The 26,459-nt window shown below is 42.1% G+C and overlaps 2 protein-coding genes across 4 annotated transcripts in view; both read right to left on the bottom strand.

Moving 5' to 3' along the window:
* Positions 1 to 1,191: 1,191 nt before the first annotated feature.
* TADA2B (transcriptional adaptor 2B) lies at positions 1,192 to 7,393 on the bottom strand. Its single transcript, XM_064711733.1, has 2 exons — positions 7,124 to 7,393; positions 1,192 to 5,889 (listed from the first exon to the last, which is right to left on the bottom strand). Exons 1-2 carry the CDS (start codon positions 7,391 to 7,393, stop codon positions 4,897 to 4,899), a joined length of 1,263 nt encoding a protein of 420 aa, XP_064567803.1. The 3' UTR covers positions 1,192 to 4,896.
* Positions 7,394 to 9,327: 1,934 nt separating this feature from the next.
* TBC1D14 (TBC1 domain family member 14) overlaps positions 9,328 to 26,459 on the bottom strand; it is a 63,559-nt gene continuing 46,427 nt past the window's right edge. For all 3 annotated transcript variants that reach the window (XM_064711736.1, XM_064711738.1, XM_064711737.1), the window contains 5 exons: positions 26,360 to 26,431; positions 24,965 to 25,093; positions 21,969 to 22,078; positions 13,868 to 14,126; positions 9,328 to 12,644 (listed from right to left, as the gene is read on the bottom strand). In XM_064711736.1, the coding sequence (XP_064567806.1) occupies positions 12,579 to 12,644; positions 13,868 to 14,126; positions 21,969 to 22,078; positions 24,965 to 25,093; positions 26,360 to 26,431 (636 nt within the window). In that variant the 3' untranslated portion in view covers positions 9,328 to 12,578. The remainder of the gene's footprint in view (positions 12,645 to 13,867; positions 14,127 to 21,968; positions 22,079 to 24,964; positions 25,094 to 26,359; positions 26,432 to 26,459) is intronic.

A 26,459-nucleotide genomic window follows, 5' to 3' on the forward strand; every position in this document is an offset into this window, starting at 1 on the left:
ACTGTTAACACACAGGACAGGATCTTCAGACTTAGGGAAGTTGAAGTTATTAGGTCCTGTAAAAAGTAAGTACTTCTGAGGTTTTTTACCATTTTTCTGGTTATTGTGGATTAAGGAGCTTCTTACCTTAAAGTCAAGTGTTGATTATATTTTTTGTGATTTAGATAGAGAGTTGCCAAGAGCTTACTGAACACTGGACCTACTCAGTGAGAAGTGATTATTCATTCCTTAAGCCATTCTTCCCAGAGCTGGTTTCCTTCATGGGAATTAAGCAGTTAACCAGGAACAGCCTAAGTGCACAAAACTGTTTGGAGGTTAGTCATGTTAATCATATGTAAGGATTCAGTCTTTCTCAACTCTACAAAAGAATGCTTTGACTGGGCAGAGGAAGGAGAGTCATTATCTGATGTGTGAAGATAACTACAATGTTAAATTTTTTGAGTTAATCAAGTACAGGGAAAAAATGCAAAGATCAAGTATAAAAATAGAGGGGGAAAAAAGGGGATTCCCTGTACTGAGTTTGGACCTATCTTTTCTTCCTCTGGGACACTGTAGTTGTGTGAAGTAGGATTGAAGAAATGGTTTTGTTGCACTTTGATTGGGACCTGTTCTCAACTGATGTCAAAAAAGGACCAGGTTCCATTTTATATACCTTTAAAGAACTGTCATGTGTTATGTCCCCTCCCAATCCCTCTGGATCTAAACGTAATAATAATGTCCTTAGTGTAGAAGTTTTTGTAATAGAGAGTTAAAACAAAGGGACACATTGTTCCCTAGCAGATGAAGATTTTGTTAATGAGCTTCCCAGTGCTTCACACAAAGTGTCATTTTTGGGCCCCATCAGTTCATTAGGGGTGTTCTCAATCAAGCTCCTGTTCAGCACAAGGGTCATCTTTGAAGCTGGTAGCTGAGTCTCTTATTTGAGTGGTTCCCCTGCCCTGGCCTGCCCTCAGAAAGGCTTTGGCTCCAACCACTGTGCACTCTGCCTTAGCCCAGGAAGGAGCACTGAAGAAATCAAGGAACAGAGGAAGGAGGTTCTGAAATTTAGGCACCCAACAAAGTTACTAGTTATCATACACTACATTTCCACCCATCACCTTTAGCTACAGTCCATCTCCAAATGTTATTGCAAAGACTTAAACCGGTTTCCTCATTGCCCAAGCTACATTATTGTTAAATCAGTCATGGAAAGAAACTTTAATACAAGTTTATTTACCAATTCACAATGCAAAAATTAGTAAAATGCTGTGTGCAAACATCAGTTAGGCTTTGTGTGATTTCAGCACAGGATTTGTGTGTCTGGCACAGCTACAAATGTAAACTTCAAATGAATGCAACATTCCCTTTAAGGAAGAAAGAAGCTGATGAGCTGAACATGCTCATGGGGTATCTTGCTTCACAGCACTGAGTGTGTCATCACTTGGGAGTGACTGGGGCTCAGGCAAAGCCATTTTGTGAGAAGAGTAAAACCGCAGGTTCATGCAGCCTGCTCCAGTCGCAAAGGAATCGAATGCAGTGGGGCACAAGGGCAGAGCTCAGTTTGGGAGATTTCCCAGGCAGTTCATGCTCACAGCCTGGTGCAAACCCACAAGCCCTGCTCTCACTGCCTGCTGGGCCTGCCAGGAGCAGGGGCACGAGGGGCTGGAGCCAGAGCACTGCAGCAGCCGAGCCCAGAGCTGGGCAGTGCACAGGGTGGGAGATGGAGGCTGGGATGGGACACACAGCACAGCCCCTCCCAGAGCACAGGATCCATATTTCCATGCACATGGAGGGAGATGGAGGCTCCCTCCAGCACAGCCCTGGGATGGGACACATAGCACAGCCCCACCCAGAGCACAAAATCGGTATTTTCAACAGCTTTGAGAGTGTTGCTTTTCCATAGGCTTACATCAATGGTGTTAAGACAGATACTGCCATTAGTAACAACTTTAATTAGAAAAGTCAAGAGCATTAAGCATATAAAACACCTTGTCATTAGCAACATGAAGGCTGGATTATTTGTACAGTACAGGAAGCACTTCCAGATCAACACAAAAAACAGGTTGAAAGAGCTCTTTGCCATCTCAGCCCCTTCACCACAGAAGAGAAGCAGCATAGCTGTAGTAAATTGCTGGATTAACATGAACTGCGTCTCAATTTATAAGCAATCAAACAGAAAACCAGCAGCTCATAACAAAGGAATGCTTAGACTAAATCAGTTCCATGTGAAATATGGAACAGCAGCATCCTCTAGTGCAAGTCACCTTTAAAATTAAAAGCATAGCTGAAAATGAGACATTGCTTCTAGGGAAGCTCGTTCCAAGGGACTAATATTTGCTAAAGCAAACATTTACCACCTTGAGTTAGCCTGCAAGTACAAAATAAATATTGATATCCATATTGCATACATTAAAAATACTTTTATTTTACATTCATTTTGATGTTCAATAAGTTACATCTAGCACCAAAGAAACATTTTGGAGGGGTTGAGGAATTAAGAAGCTACAAAGTGTAAATGCAGAATTCACTTCAACATTTAAATGACTCATTGGTGCCTAGATTTTTTCCTAAGTTATTGTTCAGATGGGCTTTATGCTATTGCTTCAGTTTAACTTAGATGTGCCAAAACAGTGTAGAAATATGAAAATCACAGATTTGAGGGAAAAACCCCCAGAAGAACCAAAACCAAAACAATTCTCTTAAACTCCCAGTTACATGCAGAATTGAGGCTTCAAAACAGCATGTTATGGCAGTTAAATAACCAAGTTACAAGAAGAACAAAATTGCATAACTAGAATGCTGAAAAGAAAGACTGAGCTTCCTTCCCACAGGAGCAGGACAGAGAAAATAACCCAGGGTTTATACCTAATGAACTTGTGTGCTGCTTGTACATGCATACAGGGTGGAAGTGGTTATTAAAGCTACTCAGCACACTGCAGTTAGCTCCACTGCTGCCAAGAAGAGACAGTTTGTCTCGAGTATGCCACAACAAACCACTTACAGATAAGCCAAACAAAGTATTACATCCCAGAGGACATAGCCCTTACCTTATTTGAAGGGACACAACATAAGCTCAAAAGAAAAAGGCACTCGAGTTCTGGTTTTTTTCCTTAGAAATGCTGGCTTTGTAATTGTACCCCTTTAATTCTAAACTCACTGGTAACACTAGTTTGGTAATGCTGGATGTGTTAAATGAAACCCAGTTCTGATCAGAATACCTCTGCCAAACTGCAGAATTAATACTGTTTGAAGATTCTGTGGTATCCTCACTGACTACAGCCCAAAGCACCAAAGCAAGATGACATTTCCAGGTCCTGGATTCAGATTGAAGCCAGCCAGGTTCCAAGTTTGGTACACCTGCACTCCAGACCTGCCCAGGCTGCCTCCAGCCACAGCTTCCTGCTCCAGACACGAGCAGCAGAGAGGTTCAGGCACAAGTAACTGTGCCATCTTCCAAGTGGCAACCACTGGTTTGTATTCATTTGGTTAAATACCAGCAGGGAATAGAAGGATGAAATGGGCATAAATTTTTTTTCTAATCCTCCTTTAACATTTTTCCCTTCATCACCAGATCTAACTAGAACAGCACTGTGGGTTGGGCATTTGTGTTCTCACTGTGCTACATCCCAGCTGGCTCCAGCAGCTCTCCAGGCAGCAGCTGTCAGAACTGCAGGAGATCCCTCCCAAGGTGCACGGCCCCTCTCCCTGTCAGTAAAGCCAGATTCAATGTGCCTGGGCTGGTACATCTCAAGGTGTGTGCAATTAGAACCCTGCAGTGGCTGGTTAAGCACTCCAAATTTAGGAACTCTTTGTGCATTTTGACCAAATCTGCATCAATTGTTATTTTTGTTTAAAGACCAATCTCAGCCATCACAACCCATTTGAGAATCTTGCTCCCTTTCCCTGACTTCCCAACGAAATTCAGGAGGCAGCTACACCTCCTCAGGCTCTATGAGCTCAGCAGTTAAGATCCCAAAGGAGGAGAGGCAGGCTCCCCCAGTAAGGAAAAAGTGATTTTGCTGCCGGAGGCTCTCAGCTTCTGCCAAACACCTCACTGCCTACTCTCCCAAATGCCATTTCTGGCCCAAACCAGGCACCTGCTGTAGCTGAGCCCTCCTCTGGAGCAGAGCACCGCAGCTGCTGGGGACTCCTGACACTCCAGTACCAAGCAGGAAACACCAACTCTTCAGAGGGGTCTGTTTCAGGAAACTCAGGCCAAAACAATGCCCAGATCAGCTGGAGCTCTTCAAGAAGCCCCCTCCACAGCACAAATCCCTGCAGGCATCTCAGCTACCCCATTTCCTTCCTTCCTTCCCTCCTCTCCCTGCCACGGCTCAGCCCTGCTGTACTCCCGACAGGAACTCTCATCCCGGCGTCCCCACGCCTCGGCTGTAGTTACTGAGGAGAATGTTCCAAAAGCTTAGCACTGCTCACTAAAGTCCCTGCTCACCTCCTCCTGAGCACAGGACCTTGGTAAGCTTCACTTTGCTGCCAGCATTATGCCAAAAAAAAAAAACAAAACAAAGGGTGAAGAAAGTTTCCAGTGAATGAAACTCTCTCCTACCTTCAGAGAAAAGCAAGGATTACACTGATATTCCTTTATCCAATAGTACAAACTAAAGCAACTACTCTGGGACTACCGGACTTGAGTAAGTTCACATGAAAAAATCTGTTCTAAGAATGTACCAAAAGCAGTGAAATCCAATGTAGAAGTTTCTGAATTAAGTATTTTCCATGATCCAAAGCAAAAGTCTACTTAAACCACCATGGATCATGATGTCTCTGGAGGTTTATGTATTTGCTCTTTTGTGTTTTTAACCGACATGGTTTCTGTATCTTTGGGGAGGGAAGGAAACAATAACGGAGTCCTTGAGGCCGTAATGGGCCTCTGCTGTGTTTTTTGAGATCAGCTGAATTTCATGAAGCATCCCTGGATATCCAACCACTTTCTGTCAGAAAGTTTAAAATCCTTTTCTTCAGTACCTTATCTAAGTAACTGGGAAGGCGACTCTTTGAAGGAATTCCTTGTCTTTTTTGGAGATGGTCTTTAATGATGATAGTTTTTACAGTCACATAACGTGCAGGACTCAAGTTCAGAGAGCTGCAGAGCACCTTTTCCCTGTCCGACAAGAGTTCAAAGCCAGGCAGGTTTTCAATGGCAGCAAATTCACCTTCTTTACCCTCTTCCTTCCCTCTCTTGGAACTAGCTATGTTCTTGTTCTCCTTCCTCTTTTCCCGTTTGTGCCGGGCCGCCTCGTACTCCGCCGACTCCTCCATTTTGGTGATCCCGTTCCGCCGGTACCGCTGCAGCTCCCGAATCTTCGCTCGAAGTATCCTCTCCTTGTGCATGTTCTCAAAGAAATCCTCAAACTCCTTACAAGACATGAACTGGTACAAAGGCCTCAGTTTCAACCTCAACTCCTTCTCTTCCTTCGTGATCTTCCGTTTGGGAGTTTTCTCCTTGTCCTTTTTGTCCTTGCCCAGGAAGGCCGGCACCAGGTTATAATCTCGCGCGATGTTCTTGCGCCGCTGCCTCTCCTTGAGCTTCCTCACGTACATGTCCACGTGAGCCCTCTTCAGCTCGATCTCCACGTCGTCGTCGTCGTAGTTGACCGAGAGGCCGCTGATGAGCGTCTCGGCGTCCTGGTCGTACTCGATCTCGTAGTCGTCGCGCAGGGGCATGTAGCCCAGCTGCTGCTGCTCGGCCACCGAGATGTCCAGCGGCGGCAGCGGCGTCGTCAGGCTGGGGGACAGCGGGCCACCGCTGGGACACGTGTGGTCCGTCACCCTGTTGGGAATGGTGTCAGGGATGCAGGCCTTGCCCAGGTTGCCGTGGATGTACATGCTCACGTAGTGCTCCATCACCTCCTGAGGCGTTCGGGATGCGCCCACGTGAGTGGCCATGTCCTCCTAAACAGGAAAAAAGGAGCAGTGATGAAACGATTCCTGCTACATCTCCAGCATCATGAGCATGACTTTCTCCTTCTACCTCAAAAGTCAACTCCAAGTACCTAAACTTGTCTAGCAATACCACATTTCTATCAGATCTGTGATTTCAGCTCTGGATGAGCATTTACAGTGCATGGAGGCAGGTAAGCCACGAAAACAGCACCCCATGGTGACTCCCACAGAGCCAGCTCACCATAACCAGGAAGCTTTCTTTCCAAGCCCCAAGCCAACACCAACAGCACTGTACCCCACGGGTTTAGCTTGTTTATATCACATTCCTGAGGAGCAACATGGAAATAAACAGTATTTACTGTAAGAGTAACAACTTTTATTCTTTTCTAGTTATTTAAGAACTAAGCAAGCTGCAATGATTATACACTTTAAGGGTTTGAAACAGTCTTTATATTTAATGAAGCAAAACATAAGTAACAACAAATCAAATAAATCAGAAATTAATCAAATGGCCCAGCAGAGGGCAATGAGGGTAAACGAGGGACTGGAGCATCTCTTACAAGGAGAGGCTGAGGGAGTTGGGCTTGTTCAGCCTCAGAAAGGGACAACTGAGAGGGGACATCCCCAAAGTCCATCAGTATCTGAAGGGAGGTGTCAGATGGACCAGGCTCTGCTCTGTGGTGCCAAGAAACAGGGCAAGAGGTAACAAGCAGAAACTGATGCACAGGAAATCCCACAGGTACGTGAGGAAGAACTTCTTCACTGTGCAGGTGACCGAGCACCGAGACACACTGCTCAGAGAGGCTGTGGAGTCTCCCTCACTGGAAATAGCTGAGAACCGTCTGGATGCAGTTCTGTGCAAGTGCTCCGGGATGACCACTGCAGTCCTTTCCGCCCTGACCCACTCTGTGCCTGTGAGAGGCTTTCCTATTGCTGCTTCTAAACCCAAGTGTGGCTGTGCAGGGCCGCTGAAGGCGAGCAGCCAGCCCCAGCCGGGACACGCTGAGGGACAGGCTCAGAGGCAGGTGCCAGCTCCGTGACACGGACGGGCTGTGGGGAGGCAAAGGCAGAACGTGGAGCAGCGACAGCTCCGAGCGGCGGGTGCGCTCCGGGAGCGGCGGGGAGCGAGGGGCAGCCCGGGCTCCGCAGCGCAGGACGCGCCCCGGGGCTGCTGTCAGGGCCACCGGTCCCAGCAGGAGGATCGCCCCCGCCCCCGCCCCCGTCCCCGTCCCCCGGCCCTTACCCAGTTGCCGAAGCCGAACTGCTCGATGGCGTCCAGCAGCAGCTGCTCCTCGCGGCTGCTCCAGCCGCCCTCGGCCTCGGCGCCCCAGAGGGTGAAGCGACCGCCGTCCACCAGCTGGTAGCCGTGCCATCGGCGGTGCGGGCCGATCTCGGCGCCCGCCGAGAAGCACTCGGGGCAGAGCTCGATGTCGGCGCACTCGGTGCAGCGGAAGCGCAGCGGGCTCACCTCGGCCAGGCAGTACACGCAGTACTTCTTCCCCAGTTCCGCCATCTTACCCCGCCCGCGCGCGCGCGCGGCCGCGCCCCCGCCGCCCTCGCCGCCAATGGCAGCGCGCTGGGCGGGCGGGGCCTCGGCCAGCGCCGGCCAATGGGGCCGGGGCTGGAGGGCGCGGGGGGTGTCAGCGCAAGGGGACGGCTCCGATTGGCCGAGCCGGGCCCGTCTGCCCTTCCCGCGGCCAATGGGAGGAGCCGCCCCGAGCGGAGCCGCGCGCAGGGGCCGCCCGCCAGGGGGCGGGGCCGCGCACGAGCAGGGGGCGGGGCCTGGCGGGTGCCCGGCAACGGGGGAAGCGGGGCCGGGCCGGGCCCGGCGGGAGGAGCCTGGGCAGTGTCAGTGCCATTGTGTCAGTGTCAGTTTGTCATTGTCAGTGTGGCATTATCAGTGACAGTGTCACTGTCATTATGTCATTGCCAGTATCGTTGTCAGTGTCATTGTGTCAGTGTCAGTGTGTCATTGTCAGTGCCATTGTGTCAGTGTCAGTGTGACTGTCATTGTGTCATTGTCAGTGTCAGTATCAGTGTGACATCCCAAACAGAAGCACCTTTTCCCGAGCAGGTGAGAAATAAAGAAATAAAGAGATTCTTCTTTTAGTTCTACTCCTCTCAGCCCACACAGAAAACATCAGGCTGAGGCGTGACGTCCAAACTGGACCCACCGTGAGTGCTCGGAGAGAACGGCTCAGCGCTCCCTGCACTGCCAGCACGTGAAGGAAGAGCTTGACAATCTGGGATGAAATCCTGAAGCTCAAAAAGAACTTATTGAACTCAGCCCATGTTCTCAGCATGGAAAAAGCTGGAGATAATGGAAGCTGAAAGCCAAGGCAGAAAGGCTGAACTGATGGGCATGGAAAGGTGTCAGAGAGCGATATCCTCACCAAAACAAAGCCAGCCAGAGAAACAACCGGAAAGCCTTGTGGAGAAAGTGGAGAAACAACCTGGAACTGCAGCAGAAATGTGGGTGCTTGGAAGTGAGATATCACTTCAGACTTCTGGGAAAAATACTGTAGAGCTGCTGTGGCAGCAGCTGGAAATGCAGAAATGTCACTATGCTGGGCTGACCCCTGCTTGTAGGGGAGTTCAGATGAAAAGCCAGAAAGCAAATTCCTCCTTCCTTGCTGAGCATGCCTGAAGAAACTTGAAATTATTATTTGGGATAACAAAGTAAATCTAGTTTTGAACAAATGTGTGCAACTCCCGTAACAGATCCATTATAAATCTCTTGCAGTATCAAATCGGTGTTAGAGAGAACAAATCTGATGTCACATTCCACTTCTGCCCATCCGGAGATAGTGCAGTGGAAGGAAGTGGGACAGCTGCTTGCTGGACCAACCAGAGCCATGGCAGCCAAGGCTTTGCCTGGGTTCTGCACATACTCTTGGTGCACAGGTACTGCCAGAGTTCTCTCCCCTTTTATTTGATCCTTCAAACTCTTTTCATTTCTGCAACAGGAAGCTTCTCCACTTTAAGTTCTGAAGTTATGCCTATGTCAGAAGTAAAACAACACTGACTTAACTTGAGCACAAAAATGCTTTGTGATTATGAAACTTGCAAAAAACTAAGATTTCTTTTGAAGCAAAGCTGGGATGAGGTATTTAAGCATTCCTGAACTCTGAAAATACATAAAGATTTATTTACAACTATTTTTCATAATACATTTATCAGACCTCAGGCCTAATCCAGAGAAAGATGTATGAAAAGGGATAAAACCGCAGGCACAGTAAGTATCAGATTTTCTAAATGTCTCAGGGTATTTAACAGGTATTTCAACATGAGAACTTCAAAGCATCAGCAAAAAGTCCTCTACCTTCAATTAACAAATAGCCCAAAGTCCTCTTGTTGAACAGACAAAAATTGCTAAAGCCACCTGTGAAGAAAAAGACTAGTACTGGAATTTTTAATATCTGAATTACACTGACAACAGTTGATTAAGATAACTTTATATGACTTTATTTAACAAAACCATATATTTACAGTTGAAAAAAGTTCCAGTTTGATACATATATCTAAACAAAACAAATGTGGTAACTACATAACCCAATTTAAACATGATGTACAGGAGATGTACCAACACCTCTATATATCATTCTTGTTTTAAAACATTCAAAAAGAAGCTGTTACAAGGTACCTTTTTTCCCAAATGAAATTGTTTACTAAATTAAATAATATTACTGATTGACTGCAGATCGAAGTTGCAAAACTGCTTTATTATAAAGTGCAGATTGTAAAGAATCCCAAACCTGGCTGGAGTTTTCTGGTTTCTCTGATCTACTGCACGTACAGTGGTACTTTTCATGTATTGCAGCAGATCCGTTTTTCTTTACACCCATGAAGAAAAGAAAGTTTGCTTGATGGGGACATTTTCTCCATGAAAGAAGATCTCATGCATCTTGTTACAGATACGTTCAAGTACCTGAACAATAAAATTGTCAATTTTTTAATGCAATTCCCTGAATTTCTTAGAGAAGATTTCTGTATTAGCTAATTAAGAGATTTGGTACACTGCAAGAAACTTGAAAAGCTCAGTGGCAACAAATTCTATGCCATTACGACTCAACTCTGTTTTTATCAAAATTCAAGCATTACCTTCAAATCAAGTAATTGAGAAGTTGAAATAATTGCATGTTTAGGCAGGTGATTTTTTTCACATGTATTTTGTTTGAAAATAAACTGTGCAAAGCTCCTTATTGCATTGCTGTTTCTTCATTAAAGAACATACCTTATATACACAAAGAAATCATTTAGAAAATATATACAGCTTCTAAGAACAGATCAAATCACAAAACAAAGTAATTACATTTGCAAGTAACAAACAGTGCACAAGTGCTGCAGCAGGCCTTTTCCCCACAACTATGCCCACTGTCACTGTTACATTCAACATCTTATTGAGAAGAGAAAAAGAACAGGCTGTGATGGCTGCCAAGATACCTAGTAGCTAAAAACTGCTTTTTTAACCAAACAAATGAGCCACACTTGTAGACTTGCTTTAAAAGAAAATACAAATGTAGTTGCAATGAAGACTTAAATCACAAAGCCAGTTACAGTACCACCTAAACATGTATCTTGAGGAAAAAGTGATCTCTGTGTTCCATAAACCGTTTAAAAGCATAGTGCAAATGTTTGGATGGTAGGCCTCTCGTATTCTTCATGGAAAGGCAGATTTGTTGTAGGAATAGAAAAAGTGATATTAAAAAACACTTACTGACCTTCCTGCTTTCTATTGCACTTCAAAGCAATGGAGCATACAAGTACCAGTCACTGGAGGACAAATTCTGTACAAATTCTGAGTGAATTAACATGTTTCCTATCACATCTTAATGTCTATTTTCAGTAAGTGATGACTGAGGTGACGGCTTGTGGTGGAATTAAGATGACCAACAAAAACCACATCCATTACACCAGCTACACAAAGTGGACAGGAGAAGAGGTCAATGAGGTATCGGACTTGCAGGCTGTATTTGCATTACACATCTTTCAAAATGATTATGAGTCCTCACTTACCAGGGAATCTTGTTCTCACTCTTCTTAATATTACAATCAAATTATCCCTCATAGAAATAAGGTCAGTACCAAAGGACAGTGTTTTGATTATGTCCCACAGTCCTTTACATTGTATGTTGAGTTGAGCAGTGTGCAACTATTCTTCTTGGTTTTATTCAGACAATGCCAAAACAATCAGCATAAAGCAGTTGAAGAGCACTGGGAAACTGCTGACCGTACAGCTGGAGGATTTAGTAATGCCTGTTCACAGTTAACACAAATATTGCTTCCGTTACCTTTCCCTTTTCAATGATCACCATTAGCATAAGATAGGTTTTACACTACACACTATGCAATAAACATTCTTGTAAATTAGAGGCACTCGTGATTTGCCCTTCAACATTCACCTGAATGCAGAGAGGATCTACAATCTATGAGGAGTTTCTGTAATGGCCGCTGTAACTTGCCTCATGTATCAGAGGTCCGATAAAACGCTCAGACATGACAGCTTGTACTTATCCTGATGGTGCCAGGCACATGTCCCAATACACTTCTTTCACCTGTCACTTGTGGATCTGTTCCACATAACTTTCCCACTGTGGCAGCAGCTTCAGGAGATTCCACAAAACCTTTGCTTTTCAGCAGCAACACTGGCAAATATTAACAGCTCCCCTACAACCTTTCCTCCTTAGTTCTGCCAGTGAGCAAAGCTTGGTTCAAAGGATCTACCAAAATCTGTTTTAACCATTTCTCAGTTTGTCTGCTAAGTCCAGTTCTATCTCCATGACTGGACACATGGCACACTGTAAGGTTGTGAAGAACATTGTGAAACAGCAGTGTCCCAGGAGAGGGACACATGCATGGAAACATGCATTTAGTGGTATGTGACCTTGGCTTTCAACAGAGGAAAGAAAGCACAATTGGGAAATTATACCACCTTAATATCAGAACCCTCTTGGTGAGTTTAGAATCTAGTCTGATGAATGGAATTTCCTCCATATGCATCCAGATTGGAAAATAAATTTCCAAGGCATCTTGAAGAATAATTAGTTTTGCACTGCTAGTTTGACTTCTCTTCCAAGCTTACCTTCTACTTAACTTTTTCTTATTAAAGAAAGGAATGTAGTTCTACGTCTACATGATTTCTTTGGTAAATGGGACCCACATCCTATAAAATCAGAAGCAATTCTAAAGAAATGGTCCTTACATCATTTAGAATTCAAGCACCAGTTATCTAAAATCCAGATCCAGCTACTGTTACAGGTATTGGAAATATATCCTGCCTAAGAATGGAACGGGAATAGCTGTCAAAGCAACCAACATTGCTGAATGTCCAGTTGTTTAAAACATCTAAGAAAAAAAATTAGAAAACCCCCAAACCCTTGATGTTATTTTGTTTCACTGCCCTCATCAGAAGTACAGAATGTGTAATGCTCTCCACAGCATATGCGCATACCACTGAAAGTTTAAGGCTAAGCCTAGGTTTAATTTCTAAGGGGTTTATCCCCTAATTTCCTTTCTTCTTGTTTTTTTTTTTTTCACTCCTCCTCCTCGATTTTCTTCTCTCCCCCTTAAGGCTATTCTACTACTAAATGTAACTCTTAACTAACACTTTGATGTGCAGGCTCATACATGTCAAACAGTAATCAATACTTCTGCCACTTTAGCTCTTTTCCTGGGAGCCACTGGGGGCGAACCCAACGTTAACGCTTCAGCGAAGGACTTCCTTTCTCCATCTCCCGGTTATCTTTCTGCAGAGCAGCCAGTATCTAGACATTTCAGGACATGAGAGAGAAGAAAAGCATTAGATTTTAAAAAATAATAATTCATTCTGAAGAGTTTCTAATTATGTCTAAGCAACACTACTTTAACTATTTAACGTAATTAAATTTAGAAAACTTCTCCCCTGACAAGAGACCTCTCCTGTAAGTCCTTGTGACACGGTGCACAGAAGCAGATTCAACAAAGGTTTAGACTCCATCTCCCCCAACACACACTTTTGAAGCCTCATCTGGGGTTCTTGGCAGAACAGCACCCTTATCTCTCCTTCGCCCCAAGGGAAACAGCAGCAGGCTGGCAATTTATTTGGAATGCAATCCTCATGCACACATGGCATGTTCAAGGAAGGTGAGACAACTGAACAACCTGTGGAGCCACTCCTGCTGTGAAGGTTAAAATGCTCATCTTGAAGAGAAAACTGGCAATCCCCAGCATCTACAGGCACTGCTACCCCAGGAGAAAACCAGAAACACCCAGTTGCAGCTGAATTGCCCCAGCCCATACTTTTAACACCACCTTTCATTTTCTCTGCAAAAAAGCAGTTGGATAAAATGGGCAGAGCTCTGTTGTGGAATGACTCACAAAGTGGGCTGCATTGCTGCTTTGAACAAAGAAAAAAAAAAGTGTGTTTCCAGTCTCCAACATGAATGGCTGCTACAGCCACTTAATGATTTCCAAATTCAGATGACACATCTTTTTTTCTTTAAACTAAAATTTAGTTAAAATTACAGTGATGAAACAATTTCTGAAATCACATGCTAAATCCCAATAAAGAAGTCAGAAATGCAATCACTTCTGCAGAGCCCAAATTAGGCAGAGTAGAGCTCTTCAAGAAGATTAGAATGATTGTATTATCATATGACATGTGACAACTTCTCCCAAAGAGTGGATATCTGCTTTTAAGTATCAAGTTGTAATGTTGCTAGCAGCCTTTGTAATTAAAAAAATTTCAAAGTTGTCTGACTTTTTACTTCATAAATTTCACTCAATATTTCAATTTGAATGTTGGCTGACTCTCCCTTTCCAGAGGAGATTAAACTGAGGGAATCCACTCATCTCCATGTATGCCAAGAGCATGGAGTGAGCTTCACAGTCCTACCTACCCATAAAATCAAGCACTAGCTCTGCTGAAACGTTCTTCCAGATGTTGCCAAACCCCATTTTCATGAGTAAAGTAAAATCATCAGTTAACAAAGACTAGCATCCTCTTTACCTGAGCCCATTTTTTGTTTCTACTTTGCATCTGAATGGCAGCTATAGATGTGAAGAATTCTTCTGAAGGCAAGTCCTCTGGTAGCTTTGTTAAAAACTGAGCTATATGAATGAAGTCCATTTTGGTCAAAATATCTTCAAAAAGTTTGAGTATTCCCAGCGCTGTACGGAATAAGAACTCTTCTCCATCACGGCAGAACACATCCCAGACACGACAAGCCAAGTCTAGTGGCAAAGATTTGCTGTACAATGTGAATATCCTGAAAGGCAGAACAAAATTTTCACTTATTAGACAAGAAGTCTTGGATACTCACAGAAATACACACACCAATCATCAGTAAGTTTGAGGCTTCTCAAATATTTGTCATTGAACATTCCTTTTATATATCAGGAGTACTTCTGTTAGTTGCAGCACACCAATCCATGAAACAATAGAAAATTGTACAACTATTAAAGCATGGTCTCTAAGTTGGATTTTCTTGGATCATACCAGAAGAAACAATATACATGGTTTTACAATGGGCATGTGATGACCACAGCTATAATCAAAGGCCTAGTTAAGCAACACTTCAGAGCTGAGAATTGATGCAGTTTTAGTTGCAAAAACTCAAAAAGCTGAACTTTAAGACAAACTGCAATGGGCATTTTGTGGTTCAGATAAAGGAGATGAGTAAAATTAACTCTTGTGTTTCAGGCTTGATTGACAGGCAAAGTAATATTAGCATGAGTTTTGGAGGAAGGATCAGCCTGAACTCCCTTGAGTTGAGAGAAACAAGCAGGGCAGGATGCCCAGAGAGGTGCAGGTAGTGGTGATAAGATGGTGGCTCAGTGTGCCTGTGCAGATGTGATTCCCAAAGAGAAAGGGTAATACCAGAAGCAACAGCTTCATCCCAGTTGCTAAAACTCTACTCTCATTAGTGAGCATGAGCACATTTCTTCCCTCACCAAAATGCTGACAGCCTTGCAGCCAGAAGCAAGAAGCTGCTCCCTCCTCTCTCCTTTATCCAACATCTCACTGCACAGCAGAGCAGGAGCATTGCTAACAACAATGACCTGACAGCACGTGATGAGAATCATTTCCTGGAATCATTTTACAGTATATAAGGAGAAAGAGTTACGGGAGTTTTATCCTTCAGAATTCAGAAATAACTTTTCCACAGATGCACTGCACAAAATTCTCTGTAAAGCTGCAAAGAATTCTCTCCCCAGCAGAGGTCAGCAAAGGCTCAAATTTCAATCAAACCTTTCCAAAGCTTTTAACAAAAAACTCCTTTTCAAGTATGCTGAATTGAACAGTAGTGTTCACGTGTTTAAAGCTACCCTCTATCCCCTCCAATTTTTTATTTGGGAAATTTGGATTCGCATTAAAAAGATAAAATGGAACAGATATATACACACACACATATATATGTGTAGGTATAGAATATGAAGTAATGTGTTTTCACAGCAAAGTCTAATAATCAAAGGTTTTCTGCTTTATCTGCTTTTTACTATAAAAAAATTTATTTGAATGATGTGTTGTTAAGTATATGGCTTCTGCATGAATCACCACACTTTAGAAAAAAGAGAAAAGATATTAATTTGATTAACATCCTGATGAAACTAACATTTGTACAAATTTGGGTGACAAGTGAATTGAAGGTTTAAGATCCTTAGGATTATACTGGTTTTCCTATTTTTACATCTCATTGCAATCTTCTTATAACAAGTGGAAACATTTTAAATCCTGTTCTCCAAAAAGCTAAGTCAGAATTACAAAACAAACAAGAAGTATAGATCTGGGATGCAAAACCCAGACACTTGTTCGTCACACATACATGAAGGTGTAAGAGGAGCATGACAAACTCTTTCTCTGGGTTACTGGCTGGTCCTGCACTGCAGACTTCATTTACTTTATACACTCTTTCAATCTTTCTGAACAGTCACAGACCATATAAAACAGTACTGCCACAGAATAGCTACATGGCAGAATTAAGACTTTTGTCTGTACACACACACACACAGAGGAAACAGAAACAGGTTTTCAATTTAAAAGTAACAGAGTAATAGGAAGCAATTCAGCTGAGTCCTTTCCTGGTCACCAAGTAGCAGGGAAACACTACTGCAGCCAGAAACAAGTCCTGGTTAAAGATACGTAACAATGCCAACTTTACAGACCCGTTGTTATTCACAAAAGCAATTATTCTGTCATGATTCAGGCCTAACCTGAATAACCCATTTGTATTAAATCTCCAACTATGCAGAAAATTAACTGTCAAAAGACAGAACTATTTATGAGAACACTTCTTTTGTATGAAAGGATTTACTCGCATCAAAAAAGCTGTCACATCAAGTCAGGTATTTGCCATTGAGCTCTTCATAATTTGGAAGGAAGTGCCATTTGCAGGAACTTAACAAGACAATTACCTTTCATTAATAACTGCATGGAATTGATGCATCAAGACCTAACAGCAGAGACTGGGCCCCCTAGAATAACCAGTGAATGGCTAGTAGGAATCACTGCTTAGATTCCTAGAACAGATATAGCATTTCATCCTTTCAAACATTTCCTACTGAAAGACATTTTTATTAGACATCTGAGCTACTGGTTGAAACTCTGCTGGAATTTACAGGGGTAATAAAGCAGCTGCCAGACTGAGGCAGTTCCAGCAGCATCTTCCAGCAGCTGGCACACTCCTTGCACATGACCTGCTGCCACTGTACTGCAGGGTGACTTCTGTCTGCAGCTCTCCTGCAACTCTGTGTCACAGGTGCAGACAACACAGCCAAACTCACACAGAGATGTCCAGTGTCAGAGCAATGCAGGCTCCTGGCCTTTCTCTGGTTGGAAGAGGAAGAGCAGAAGCACCAGAGGATCCTGCTCCTCCCTGGCCCTGTTTCTGATGAAAGTGTACTTTGAGGTAGATGAAGTCCTGGCTGGTTTGCTGCTCACAGCAAAAGCATATGACCATAAAGTCATCAAGAAAGCAAAGCACTGCTACCATGATAATCATAAGCTCCATCCTTCTTCCCTTTGCTTCTTCTTCCTCCCTTTCCTTTTTCTCTTTTCTTTTTAATTAAAAAGTCTTTATAAGATATCAGCAAGAGCAATGCAGACAGGTAGGACAGATTTTGGATGGGCAATTCACACACAGCATTGATGCAAATCAGATCTTATGTATTCTTGCACTACACATTCCTTTCCCATGTCTGCAAATTTAAAAATCATTACAGTCTAAAAAACAGTACAAGTGTTTATTTCATTTCTTATTTGGAAAATAAATTAAATGCTGACTGCAAGAGAGCATTTTCTGGGGGGCACAGACATGCTTTTCTCAAAGTAACAGAAAACAAACTTATACATACTTTACTGGAAGCACCCACCAAAAATGGCCACACAAAGTGGCCTGGACCTCTATCCTAACAAGCACATGGTGTCAATAGAAACTTTGTGTTCAGGGAGCACAATCACACTCCATGTAATACTAAAGAACACTGATCAATCCATCAGTACAAACACAGCCCTTGGCTATAATTATTGCCAAAATCATTTTCCTGAGTAGGGATAAAGAGGTGTTTGCATAGCAGCAGCAGGCCATAAATAGACCATGTGTCCTTGGCAAATCCACATTCCACTCTGCTCACAGGAGCCTGCAGAACATCAGCTGACAGAGTGAGAGGCCAAAACTGGGCTATTCAGACACACTATTTCCCCTCTGTTCTTTGTGAACCTGACTCCACATTGTTCTTTATGGCTTTTTTTGATCCTCTTTACACTTACCAAAAAAAGCAAAACCCTGTGTAGTTTTTGAATTCTTTCTACAAGATTTATCAGTTGGAGTTTAGGCTTAGAGCACATGGGTCCTTTTTAAATGAGATGCCTCACCTGTGGCATCCCCAATAATCATGTCACAGTACCTTTAATTAAACTACTCAGCTCTTGGAGTTTTCCCATCATAGAAGGCAGCAGTGGAACTAAACTGGCAGGGAGGCTTTCCTCCCTAAGTCCTCTACCAGCTCCAAGAAAATCTGCACAGCTGGGTCCACCTACAGCATTTCCTTTTCTTGGAACATATCACTTCAAAAATGATTTAAGCACACCAATTTTACTGCTGTTCCCTGCAGCACAGGTGACAGGAAGAAGCACAAAGCAGACTAGTTGTCTCCATTTTAATTGTGGAAGGAGCAGGAAGGTTTCCCAGCAACTGGTGTGTGCAGCACTGGCTACTGGAGCCTCCCAGAGCTGGCAGCAGCAGAGATTTACTGCACACATGCCTGCACAGTAACCACACCAGCCACCGGAATAACAGCAGGCATCCCCTTTGGAACTCAGAACAAATGTTCATTTAAATAAAAGTAATGTCAGAGCAAGGCTGTTTCACAGAGATTTTTACCTACATGCAAAAGGTCTGCCTACTCAAAACAATGCTGTACCATATTCTTCCCTGACTTTAAATACACTGCAGCCACACTCTTAGTGGCAATTTAAATAAAAAAAAATCTAAATCTGCTTCCTACAGGACACACACACACACGAATATTTTTACACATATATTTAAGTAAAATATGTAAGTTTTACACACATACAACCTTTACAGTCTGATAAAATCCAAGACAGAGCGGTATGAGCTGTGTAGTTCAAGACAAGTGTGAAAAAGTTTAATACAGTATTGGGTAGGTCTATCTCAAAGAGCCTACATTGCTGTGCATGATCAGTGCTGTAACTCTCTAGGGATGGGAAGGAACACAGTAAATCGTCCTTGGAATTAAAATAAACAGCTTGAATATGGATGCAGGTAGTCAGCAAGAAATGTTAATTATTAGTTCACTGATGCAAAGACCTTGAGAAGCATCATCCACAGCCACTCCCCACTGACTTCTCTTTCAAGTGCTCTTGACACCACAGAGGTAACAAAAGGGGACCTGATATGCCTCAAGACTTCAACAGCACTTCAACACAGACGTCATCACTTCAGTTCTTCACTCACAAGTCAGTCATTTTTCATTTTGGTTTGTTTTGGTTTTGTGTTGGGTTTTTTCCCTATATATGTACTAAGAGAAAACAACTAATCACGTGTTTACTCAAAAAAATATAAATATAAATAAAGAGTATTCTATCAAAACAAAATTACTGAAAGGAATGTAAACCTTCAATCTCCTATCAAAACAGCATTTTTTTCAAAATCTCTAATTTCTGCTACTGTTTCTTAGGATTTCTTCTTTACAATGCAAAGTTAAACAACAGCATGACATCAACATGCCTGTACCATGAGGATGCTCAATTTTAGTTCCTCCTACACAGCAATCACCTTATTTATGACAGCATCATATTCAATTAGTAATCCATTCTATCACAGAATACCCTGAGTTGGAAAGGACCCACAAAGATTATTGAGTCCAGTTCCTGGTCCTGCACAGGAGCCACCTGGAGGATCACATCATGTGCCTGGAGCACTGTCTGAAAGCTTCTTGAACTCTGCCAGGCTTGGTGCTCTGACCACCTTCCTGGGGAGCCTGTGCCAGTGCCCAGCCACCCTCTGGGGAGAAGAATCTTTTCCTAATATTTAGTTTGAATTTCACAGCTTCATGCACTGTTGCCACAGAGAAGAGATCAGTGCCTGCCCCTCCTCTTCTCCTCACAGAGAAGCTGTAACTGCAGTGAGGTCTCCTCCAGGCCAAACAGACCAAGTGACCTCAGCTGCTCCTCACAGAGCTTCCTCTAATGCCATTCACCATCCTTAGTGCTCTCCTTTGCACACTCTCTAATAGCAAACTATGGTTTTTACATTGCAGTGCCCCAAACTGCCCTCATGGCTCAAGGTGAGGCTGTCCCAGTGCAGAGCAAAGCAGGACAATCCCTCCCTGGCCTGGCTGGCCATGCTGTGCCTGATGCCTTCAGGACAGGGCTGGCTTTCCTGGCTGATTCACATTCAACTTGCACTGACCAGGACCCCCAGGTCCCTTTCTGTGGTGCTGCTTTCCAGCATCTCACTTCCCAGTCTGTCTGTACATCCAGGATAGCTCCATCTCAGCTGCAGAATCTGGAGAGGCTACTGTGAGATGCTATCAAAATCTTTAGTGAAGTCTAAAACTATCACATCTACCCAACTAGGGGAGTAACCTTGTCATAAAAGGAAATTAAGTTTGTGAAGCAGGGCTTTCACCTCATGAAAGCACAGCTGGCTGTGCTATCCTCCAGGTGTCTTTCAATATGTTCCAGAATAACCTTATGGCTCCATAATTTTACCAGTTACTGTAGTGACTCTGACAGGCCTTTCATTTCCAGAGACAGCCTTCCTGAAAATCAGGAAATGTTTGCCAGCTTCCAGACAAACAGAACCTCTCCAGATTCCCAAGACTGTTCAAAAATCATTGACAGAGATCTCATTATGATATCTGCCAGCTCTTGGATCAATCCCATCAGGCCCCATAGACCATCAGGCTGGAGCAGCAAATCCCACAAGTTCAGGGTCGAATGGAAGTCTATCATCCTCACAGCCATGGCCTTCCAGCTCAGGGCTCTGGGACCCCCAAAGCACATCATCATCATTGTTAAAAATCAAAGTGAAGACAGCATTAAATATCTCTGCCTAGTCTGTGTCCCTGCTGGTAAGGTGACTATCCTTGTCATGTAACAGGCTGAGATAATTTCTGGACTGCTATTGACATTATTGTCCATTAAAAATCCAATAACCTGGTGATTTCAGTGTTGTTTATCCAGTTACTCTCCCACATGGATGTTTACAGCCATCTTATTCTGATGTCCCTTTTATTCAATTGCTTTCTCCACACACAGGCTTTCACAACACTGAGGCATACAATTTCAACATCTTTCCTCTTATCACTGTACACACCAGCCTCTGCTCTCTTTCTTCCCTTCTGTCTTATCCTAGTACTTTTTCTATTCTCTGTGCATAGATCTACTTCAGTTTAATACTGTCAGTTTTCCCATGGTATTTCTCCCATTAAATGTTGGGAGAAATGAGCCTGTTCATTACAATCCCCAACAATTCCCCTACACATGATGCATTAAAGTTTAATCCCAGTGTAACAGGCAAATCACAAAGCCCATGGTTTGTATATGCCTATTGCACAGAGGGTTACACCACCCTCATACAAACCATGCAAATCAAGCAAAGGCAGCACAAGAAGTCCATTTGGATGGAGCTGAATCAACCAAAGGACATTAAGGACAACAAGAAGAGCTTTCCTGCATCTGCAGGGAAAAAAAAGACTGGTCTTAAAGATCATGGTATTGCCAATGATGTTCAGGTAAAATCACATTAACACTACAAATATTTTCCAGAATAATAAGCTGTTCCAGAAGAACAGCTCATTAATCTCAGGGAAAAAATCCCAATGTTACCACTGGGAATTTATTCTCTTATGGTATTTATCAGACACCTGACAACAGAAGAAACTGTCAGCAAAGTAAGGGCAAATCCATTTTTCACAAAAAATCTTTCATGTCATCCCAAAACTGACAATGAAGTCTTTCTGAAAAGAAACTTTCTAACTGCCCCAAACCAAGGTCTGATAGGTATAAATCCAAGTGCTCAAATTGGAGTGCATAATACCTCACTGAAATTTGGCAGAAATGCAGATAAGATCTTTGTCCCTCTCTAAGGAAAATATTCTGACTATACTAGAACTTAAAGGAAAGACAGTTTCATCTCATAAAAAGACTCTAATTGCCCATCTGCTAAGTGGAATAGCTTTTCTGTAGCTTTGAGTTTTATGTTGTATGGACACATTTTAATTACACTTTTCCCAATCTGTGCAGGACAAAGTACACATTTCAAATGCAAGCCTGGAAATATTTTCTGAATAGACAGTCCTGGTACACACCTGCACATGCAACAGACAAATTTTCTCAGAAGGTCAGCATTATTTCAAAACAAGCTTCCAACTTAACACAAGTACAGTAATAAAGGTTAGGCAAATGTTAAACATCACAGAAGTAAGTGGGAATGATTTGGATTGACAACTCAAGTACTGAACAAAAAATAAAGCCTCTGTCTTAGAACAAAATTAAACCAGGTAAGAATGTTCCCATTTCTGTCATGAACACTGACATGGAGCTGTATACCACTCAAATTAGTAATTACTCTTTCAAGTCTTACCAATCAATTAGATAGATGTCTGGAGTTAAGTTATTTTTTTTGAAGTGGGCAAATAACTTTGGCAGATTTTCTTCAAAGAATACCTCAAATGCAGCAAAGTAAGTCAACATCTGGGAAAATATAACGGAGAGAAAAGCAGTTAGCTGTGTTATTAATAAGCTTAAATGTATTATCTGTTGTAGGATTAACACCCCTCAAAAATAGGATCAATGAATTACATGATGCTGTAAACAGCTAAGCATTTACATAAAAGGCAGCATCAGCAAGCACTAAGAGTTTAAGATCCACTCTATACATGATCCTTATACTAAACAATGTAACAATTTCTTTGGGTCTTGGCCAGCTTCCTTTGGAAAGAAAAATAGCAGCAGGAGGGAAGTTTTTGGCTGATTTCTCAAAATAATTATAACAGAATGGTGTTTTATGCTTGTGGCAGTAATTTAATATTGTACTGAATAAAATCCAAGACCCAACGGAACATAATGAAATACAAAACTAAAATAATGTTAATATGCCACAGCAACAGTGAAGAGTCCAGTATATTCCAGTCATAATTCACAATCTAATCTAATAGCAGAGCTATTCTAATAGTCTAATACCAACATAACACCATACATTCTACATTTAGATAATAGGCATTTCTTTTGCAAAAAGGAAGATACGAGTTTCACACAAAAAATTCAAAGACTGGGACAAAACATCTATGCAAGAGAAACAGTTTGTAACTCTCTGACATCATAACCCCTCAACTTCATTGTTTTTAACACAAAGACTTTTATGCTATTTTAGAATTCAAGTATTTAGTCAAATTTATTAACAGAAAACATGTTAAAAATATCTTCCAATTCAAGCAAGAGTCAAAACCAAAAGATTATTTAATCACTGTCCCTAACACTATAGGGAGGAAAGCTAAGCAAAGTCCTTGAATGATTCAGTAATACAAATCCCAATAAAAGCAACAAAGAAAGGCTGTGATTTCTTCAAAGGATGACTTGCAACAGCATACTTTTCCCCAAAACATCATGACAGTAAAGAGAAAAGGGATCTTATTGGAAACTTTATCTCCCAGGTTTTTTTAATGTCTTTACAGAAGTATTTCTCATTTCCTCTGAATGACAGATGATGGACTACTTTCATTAACAGTGACAAATAAACACCTCAGCCCGGTAGTCACTACAAGGTTTTCAGTCAGAGATGGGTGCATGCTAGAGAAATAACTGAAACTACAGGAATCTCTGAAACTTCGGTTACAGAGAAACAGCTTCATGTCAAACAAGACACCAGAAATCCAGGAACCCAGTTTAGAGAACTGTACCCCTGAAACAGCTCCCCAGTGTGGATTTTTAAATGCATGAAATCCAAGCACCTATGAGACCTGTGAGCATAAAGAAGGAATCAGGTAATGCATCAGACAGTGCTACTTTCAAAAGAATCTGCTGGCACCACTATAAGACACTTGCACTGAAGTTCCTACACTCAGAAGTACTGCAGAGGCAGGACCTTACACATAACTGCTTCAGTCATTTCTATTGATGGAAATGTGGGCAGCAGTACAAGCAGTATTTTGATCAAATCAACATTCAGCAAGACTCTTCCTTTTAGTGGTAATAAAAAAAATACTGTTTAATAAAATTAACCAACAAAAGAAGTCAAGACAAACCTGCATAAATTAATATTATTCACACAACTAACTTACAATGGTATTATTTTTGGTTAATTTACTATTAAAAAAAAAATCAGCATTTGCTTATAAGGCTGACACAAATAGATGACGGTAGACTGTAGATCAGTATGTTCATCACAGAAAGCAAAAACTGTCTCACTCAGGTGTCACTAGTCCCTTTGAAATATTAGATGACATTTCCTTTGTGTGGTTAAATCATGGATTTGATTTCAGGACATTAATATTTCATGTACCACCATCTCTGCCCTCTGTAAGCACACAGTTATCCCATATCCCTATTTGGCCAGCCTAACAGAACTGAACAGCATTATCTGAAAGAATTGCAAACTCCACTAGCTCAGCTAAAAAAATATTTATCTAATTCTATCCAATTCAATTCCAAAACCATCTTCACAAAAACCATATTTCCACACTGAATGCATGAGCACGTCCTCCTTTTCCAAGTACTGTAATGGAGATAGCTGATACTGCTCCTAGCAATGCTGCTGCCCTGTGGCACATTTTCCCATGGTACTTACAACTGACAAAATTCAGAAACTGAACAGGGAATACTTTTCCAGCAGGAATACTGATAAGATTTCTATTGTCTAGTTTTTAAACCACAACAGTGACTGTTGTCATCATTCATTCTCTTGCATTTGAACCCTTTAAGAGGCAGATCCTATTTTCATAGGGCTAAGAGGTGAGAATGAAATACAGAATGCCATATACTCTGCCCAAAAGTACCTTTAAAGTAAATTAAAACCACATCTGAGCAGCTGTGTCTTATTTTGCTAGTGGAATTTAGAGACTCTAAAAAAATAAGGGAATCAGCTCCCAGTGAAAACTTGCGAGGTGAGAGGTTTCTTTCTCTGAAAAGCAGCCTGTGGGACTCAAACACAGCTGCTACAGGGATATGGAAAACCTGGTTCTCCCTGCAACAGTCTGTTTTTAGCAACCTATTAGCCTCTGATAAAAAGTGCTTTCAAGACACTTTCATTAAGGTGCTTTCAGCTTTCAACTGCAGCATTGTTGAGAACCACCTACAGCAATATTCTCTTAACTATTCTCTGAGCATCATAAAATAGCTACTCAACAATTTCATTCACGTCTTCTTCAAAAAGGTTGATAGGGTGATCTTTGGGTTGACTTTTTTGAGAGATTCTGCATATGTGTGTTGGTTTTTTTTTTTAATAAAGTGTGTTGATTTAAAATAAATTCTGACTTCTTTTCCAAGCCACTGAAATAATAACTTTTTATTTTTTTAAACTTTTCTTAAACTTTCCCTTTAATTATCCACAGCATGTTGATTACAGGTTTTTTGCATACTTACAAGGCCATGGTCCACACGGAAAAATGCCATCTGACAGGGCTTATTTAAAAGGTTAGAAAAAGCAATGAAGGCATCTGCAGTATCCAAGTTCAAGATCAATACAGCTGCTATGAACGACATGCCCTGCACCTGAAGAAAGGAGAAGAGTTACTCTCTAGCAGTAATTTTATTATAATGACTCATTTTTCCTCATGTTCACTAGTATTTGATGCACTCACTGAGCTGCTGCATCTTGAAAAATGTTCAGAAAAGTAGGACTTTTTAACCCACATGCCCCTTGATATCACATGTTCAGTGCATGGAAGCTAACAATTCCCATGTTGTCTTCTTTCAAAGGCTCCAAGTTGAACTCCTAGGATAGCCTTGGTTGACAACATTTTCAAATATACAGAATAAAGATTTTATTTTTAACAATTAGGTGTTTCAAAGTAATCCATTTTCTCCCAGGAATGGGTCATCCAGATCCTTATTTGAGGAAAGCTGAACTTGGATGCTAGAGACAAAGCCTGTACTTTTGTTTTTCAATAAATTACCAGCAGTTAAAAACTGAGTCATTTGATAAACAAAACCATTCTAAGACTATACTCTTGTTTTATTGATATTGTTCCCTTTCTCTACAGTCTGGTGTGGAACCCAGGCAAACCTCTCTCAGCCAGAGGGTGCAGTGCTGCCATTGTGAGTCACATGGAGCAAGGTGTGACTGCCATTCCTGCAAACCTGAGGAACAAGCTCCTTCCCAACACAACAGGTTCTTGCTGGGCTACATGAGGCACAGCAGCTGATCTGCCCTTTGTCTCATTCCCAGCAGTCATGTTCAGCAGCTCCTGCCAAGCATTATGTGCTACCTACAAAGCAGGAATGTTCCCTCTCTACACCTGCCTTGGCTAAAACTGCTCCTCAATAAAGAACAAGCCTCTCTGTATAACCCTGCTCTGCACACAGAGACTACACAAAATCACTCAGCCCTCTCATAATCACTACTTCAAACACTATGATTGAGCTCATGGAGCTTCAATGGGCATTGCTTTAGAGACTGGTGCAGAAACTCACAGTGCTAAGGGACAGAAATAACAATCATTTCAACTCAACAGCAGTCTCAGTAAGACTGGTGCTGACAATAGGGACATAACTACACTTTGTCTTGGATTCCAATTTTCAAATTATGTACTTTTCAGTACAAATATGGATTTTCCAATTACTTAACCTGTAAAAAGCTTAAATCCAGCAAAATAAATGTTATACACACTTCTCAAGCATGTACTGGAATAGAAAAAAGCACACACATACCCCCCCAAACCATTTAATACAGGTCTAAAAATGACTAATTAATTAAATCCTTCCTCCCCCTAAAAACATCTCCCTCCCCACCCCTGAAAAAATAAATTTTTTACTTACATAGCCTACATCAGGTCTGTAACAAGTATAGGCTCCTAAAATACTGTGCAATGTGTCATGGTAAGGACCACCCTATAATTAAAGAGAAACAGCACAATAC

This window comes from Zonotrichia leucophrys, chromosome 4 (assembly GCF_028769735.1).
Source record: "Zonotrichia leucophrys gambelii isolate GWCS_2022_RI chromosome 4, RI_Zleu_2.0, whole genome shotgun sequence".
NCBI classification, from domain to species: domain Eukaryota; kingdom Metazoa; phylum Chordata; class Aves; order Passeriformes; family Passerellidae; genus Zonotrichia; species Zonotrichia leucophrys.

Bases quoted from the DNA above. Each gene is read 5' to 3' on its own strand.
- TADA2B (XM_064711733.1), bottom strand. From the start codon at position 7,393: ATGGCGGAACTGGGGAAGAAGTACTGCGTGTACTGCCTGGCCGAGGTG. The intron at 5,890-7,123 runs GTAAGGGCCGGG...TTTCCTGTTTAG, and splicing joins AGTTCGGCTTCGGCAACTGG to GAGGACATGGCCACTCACGT.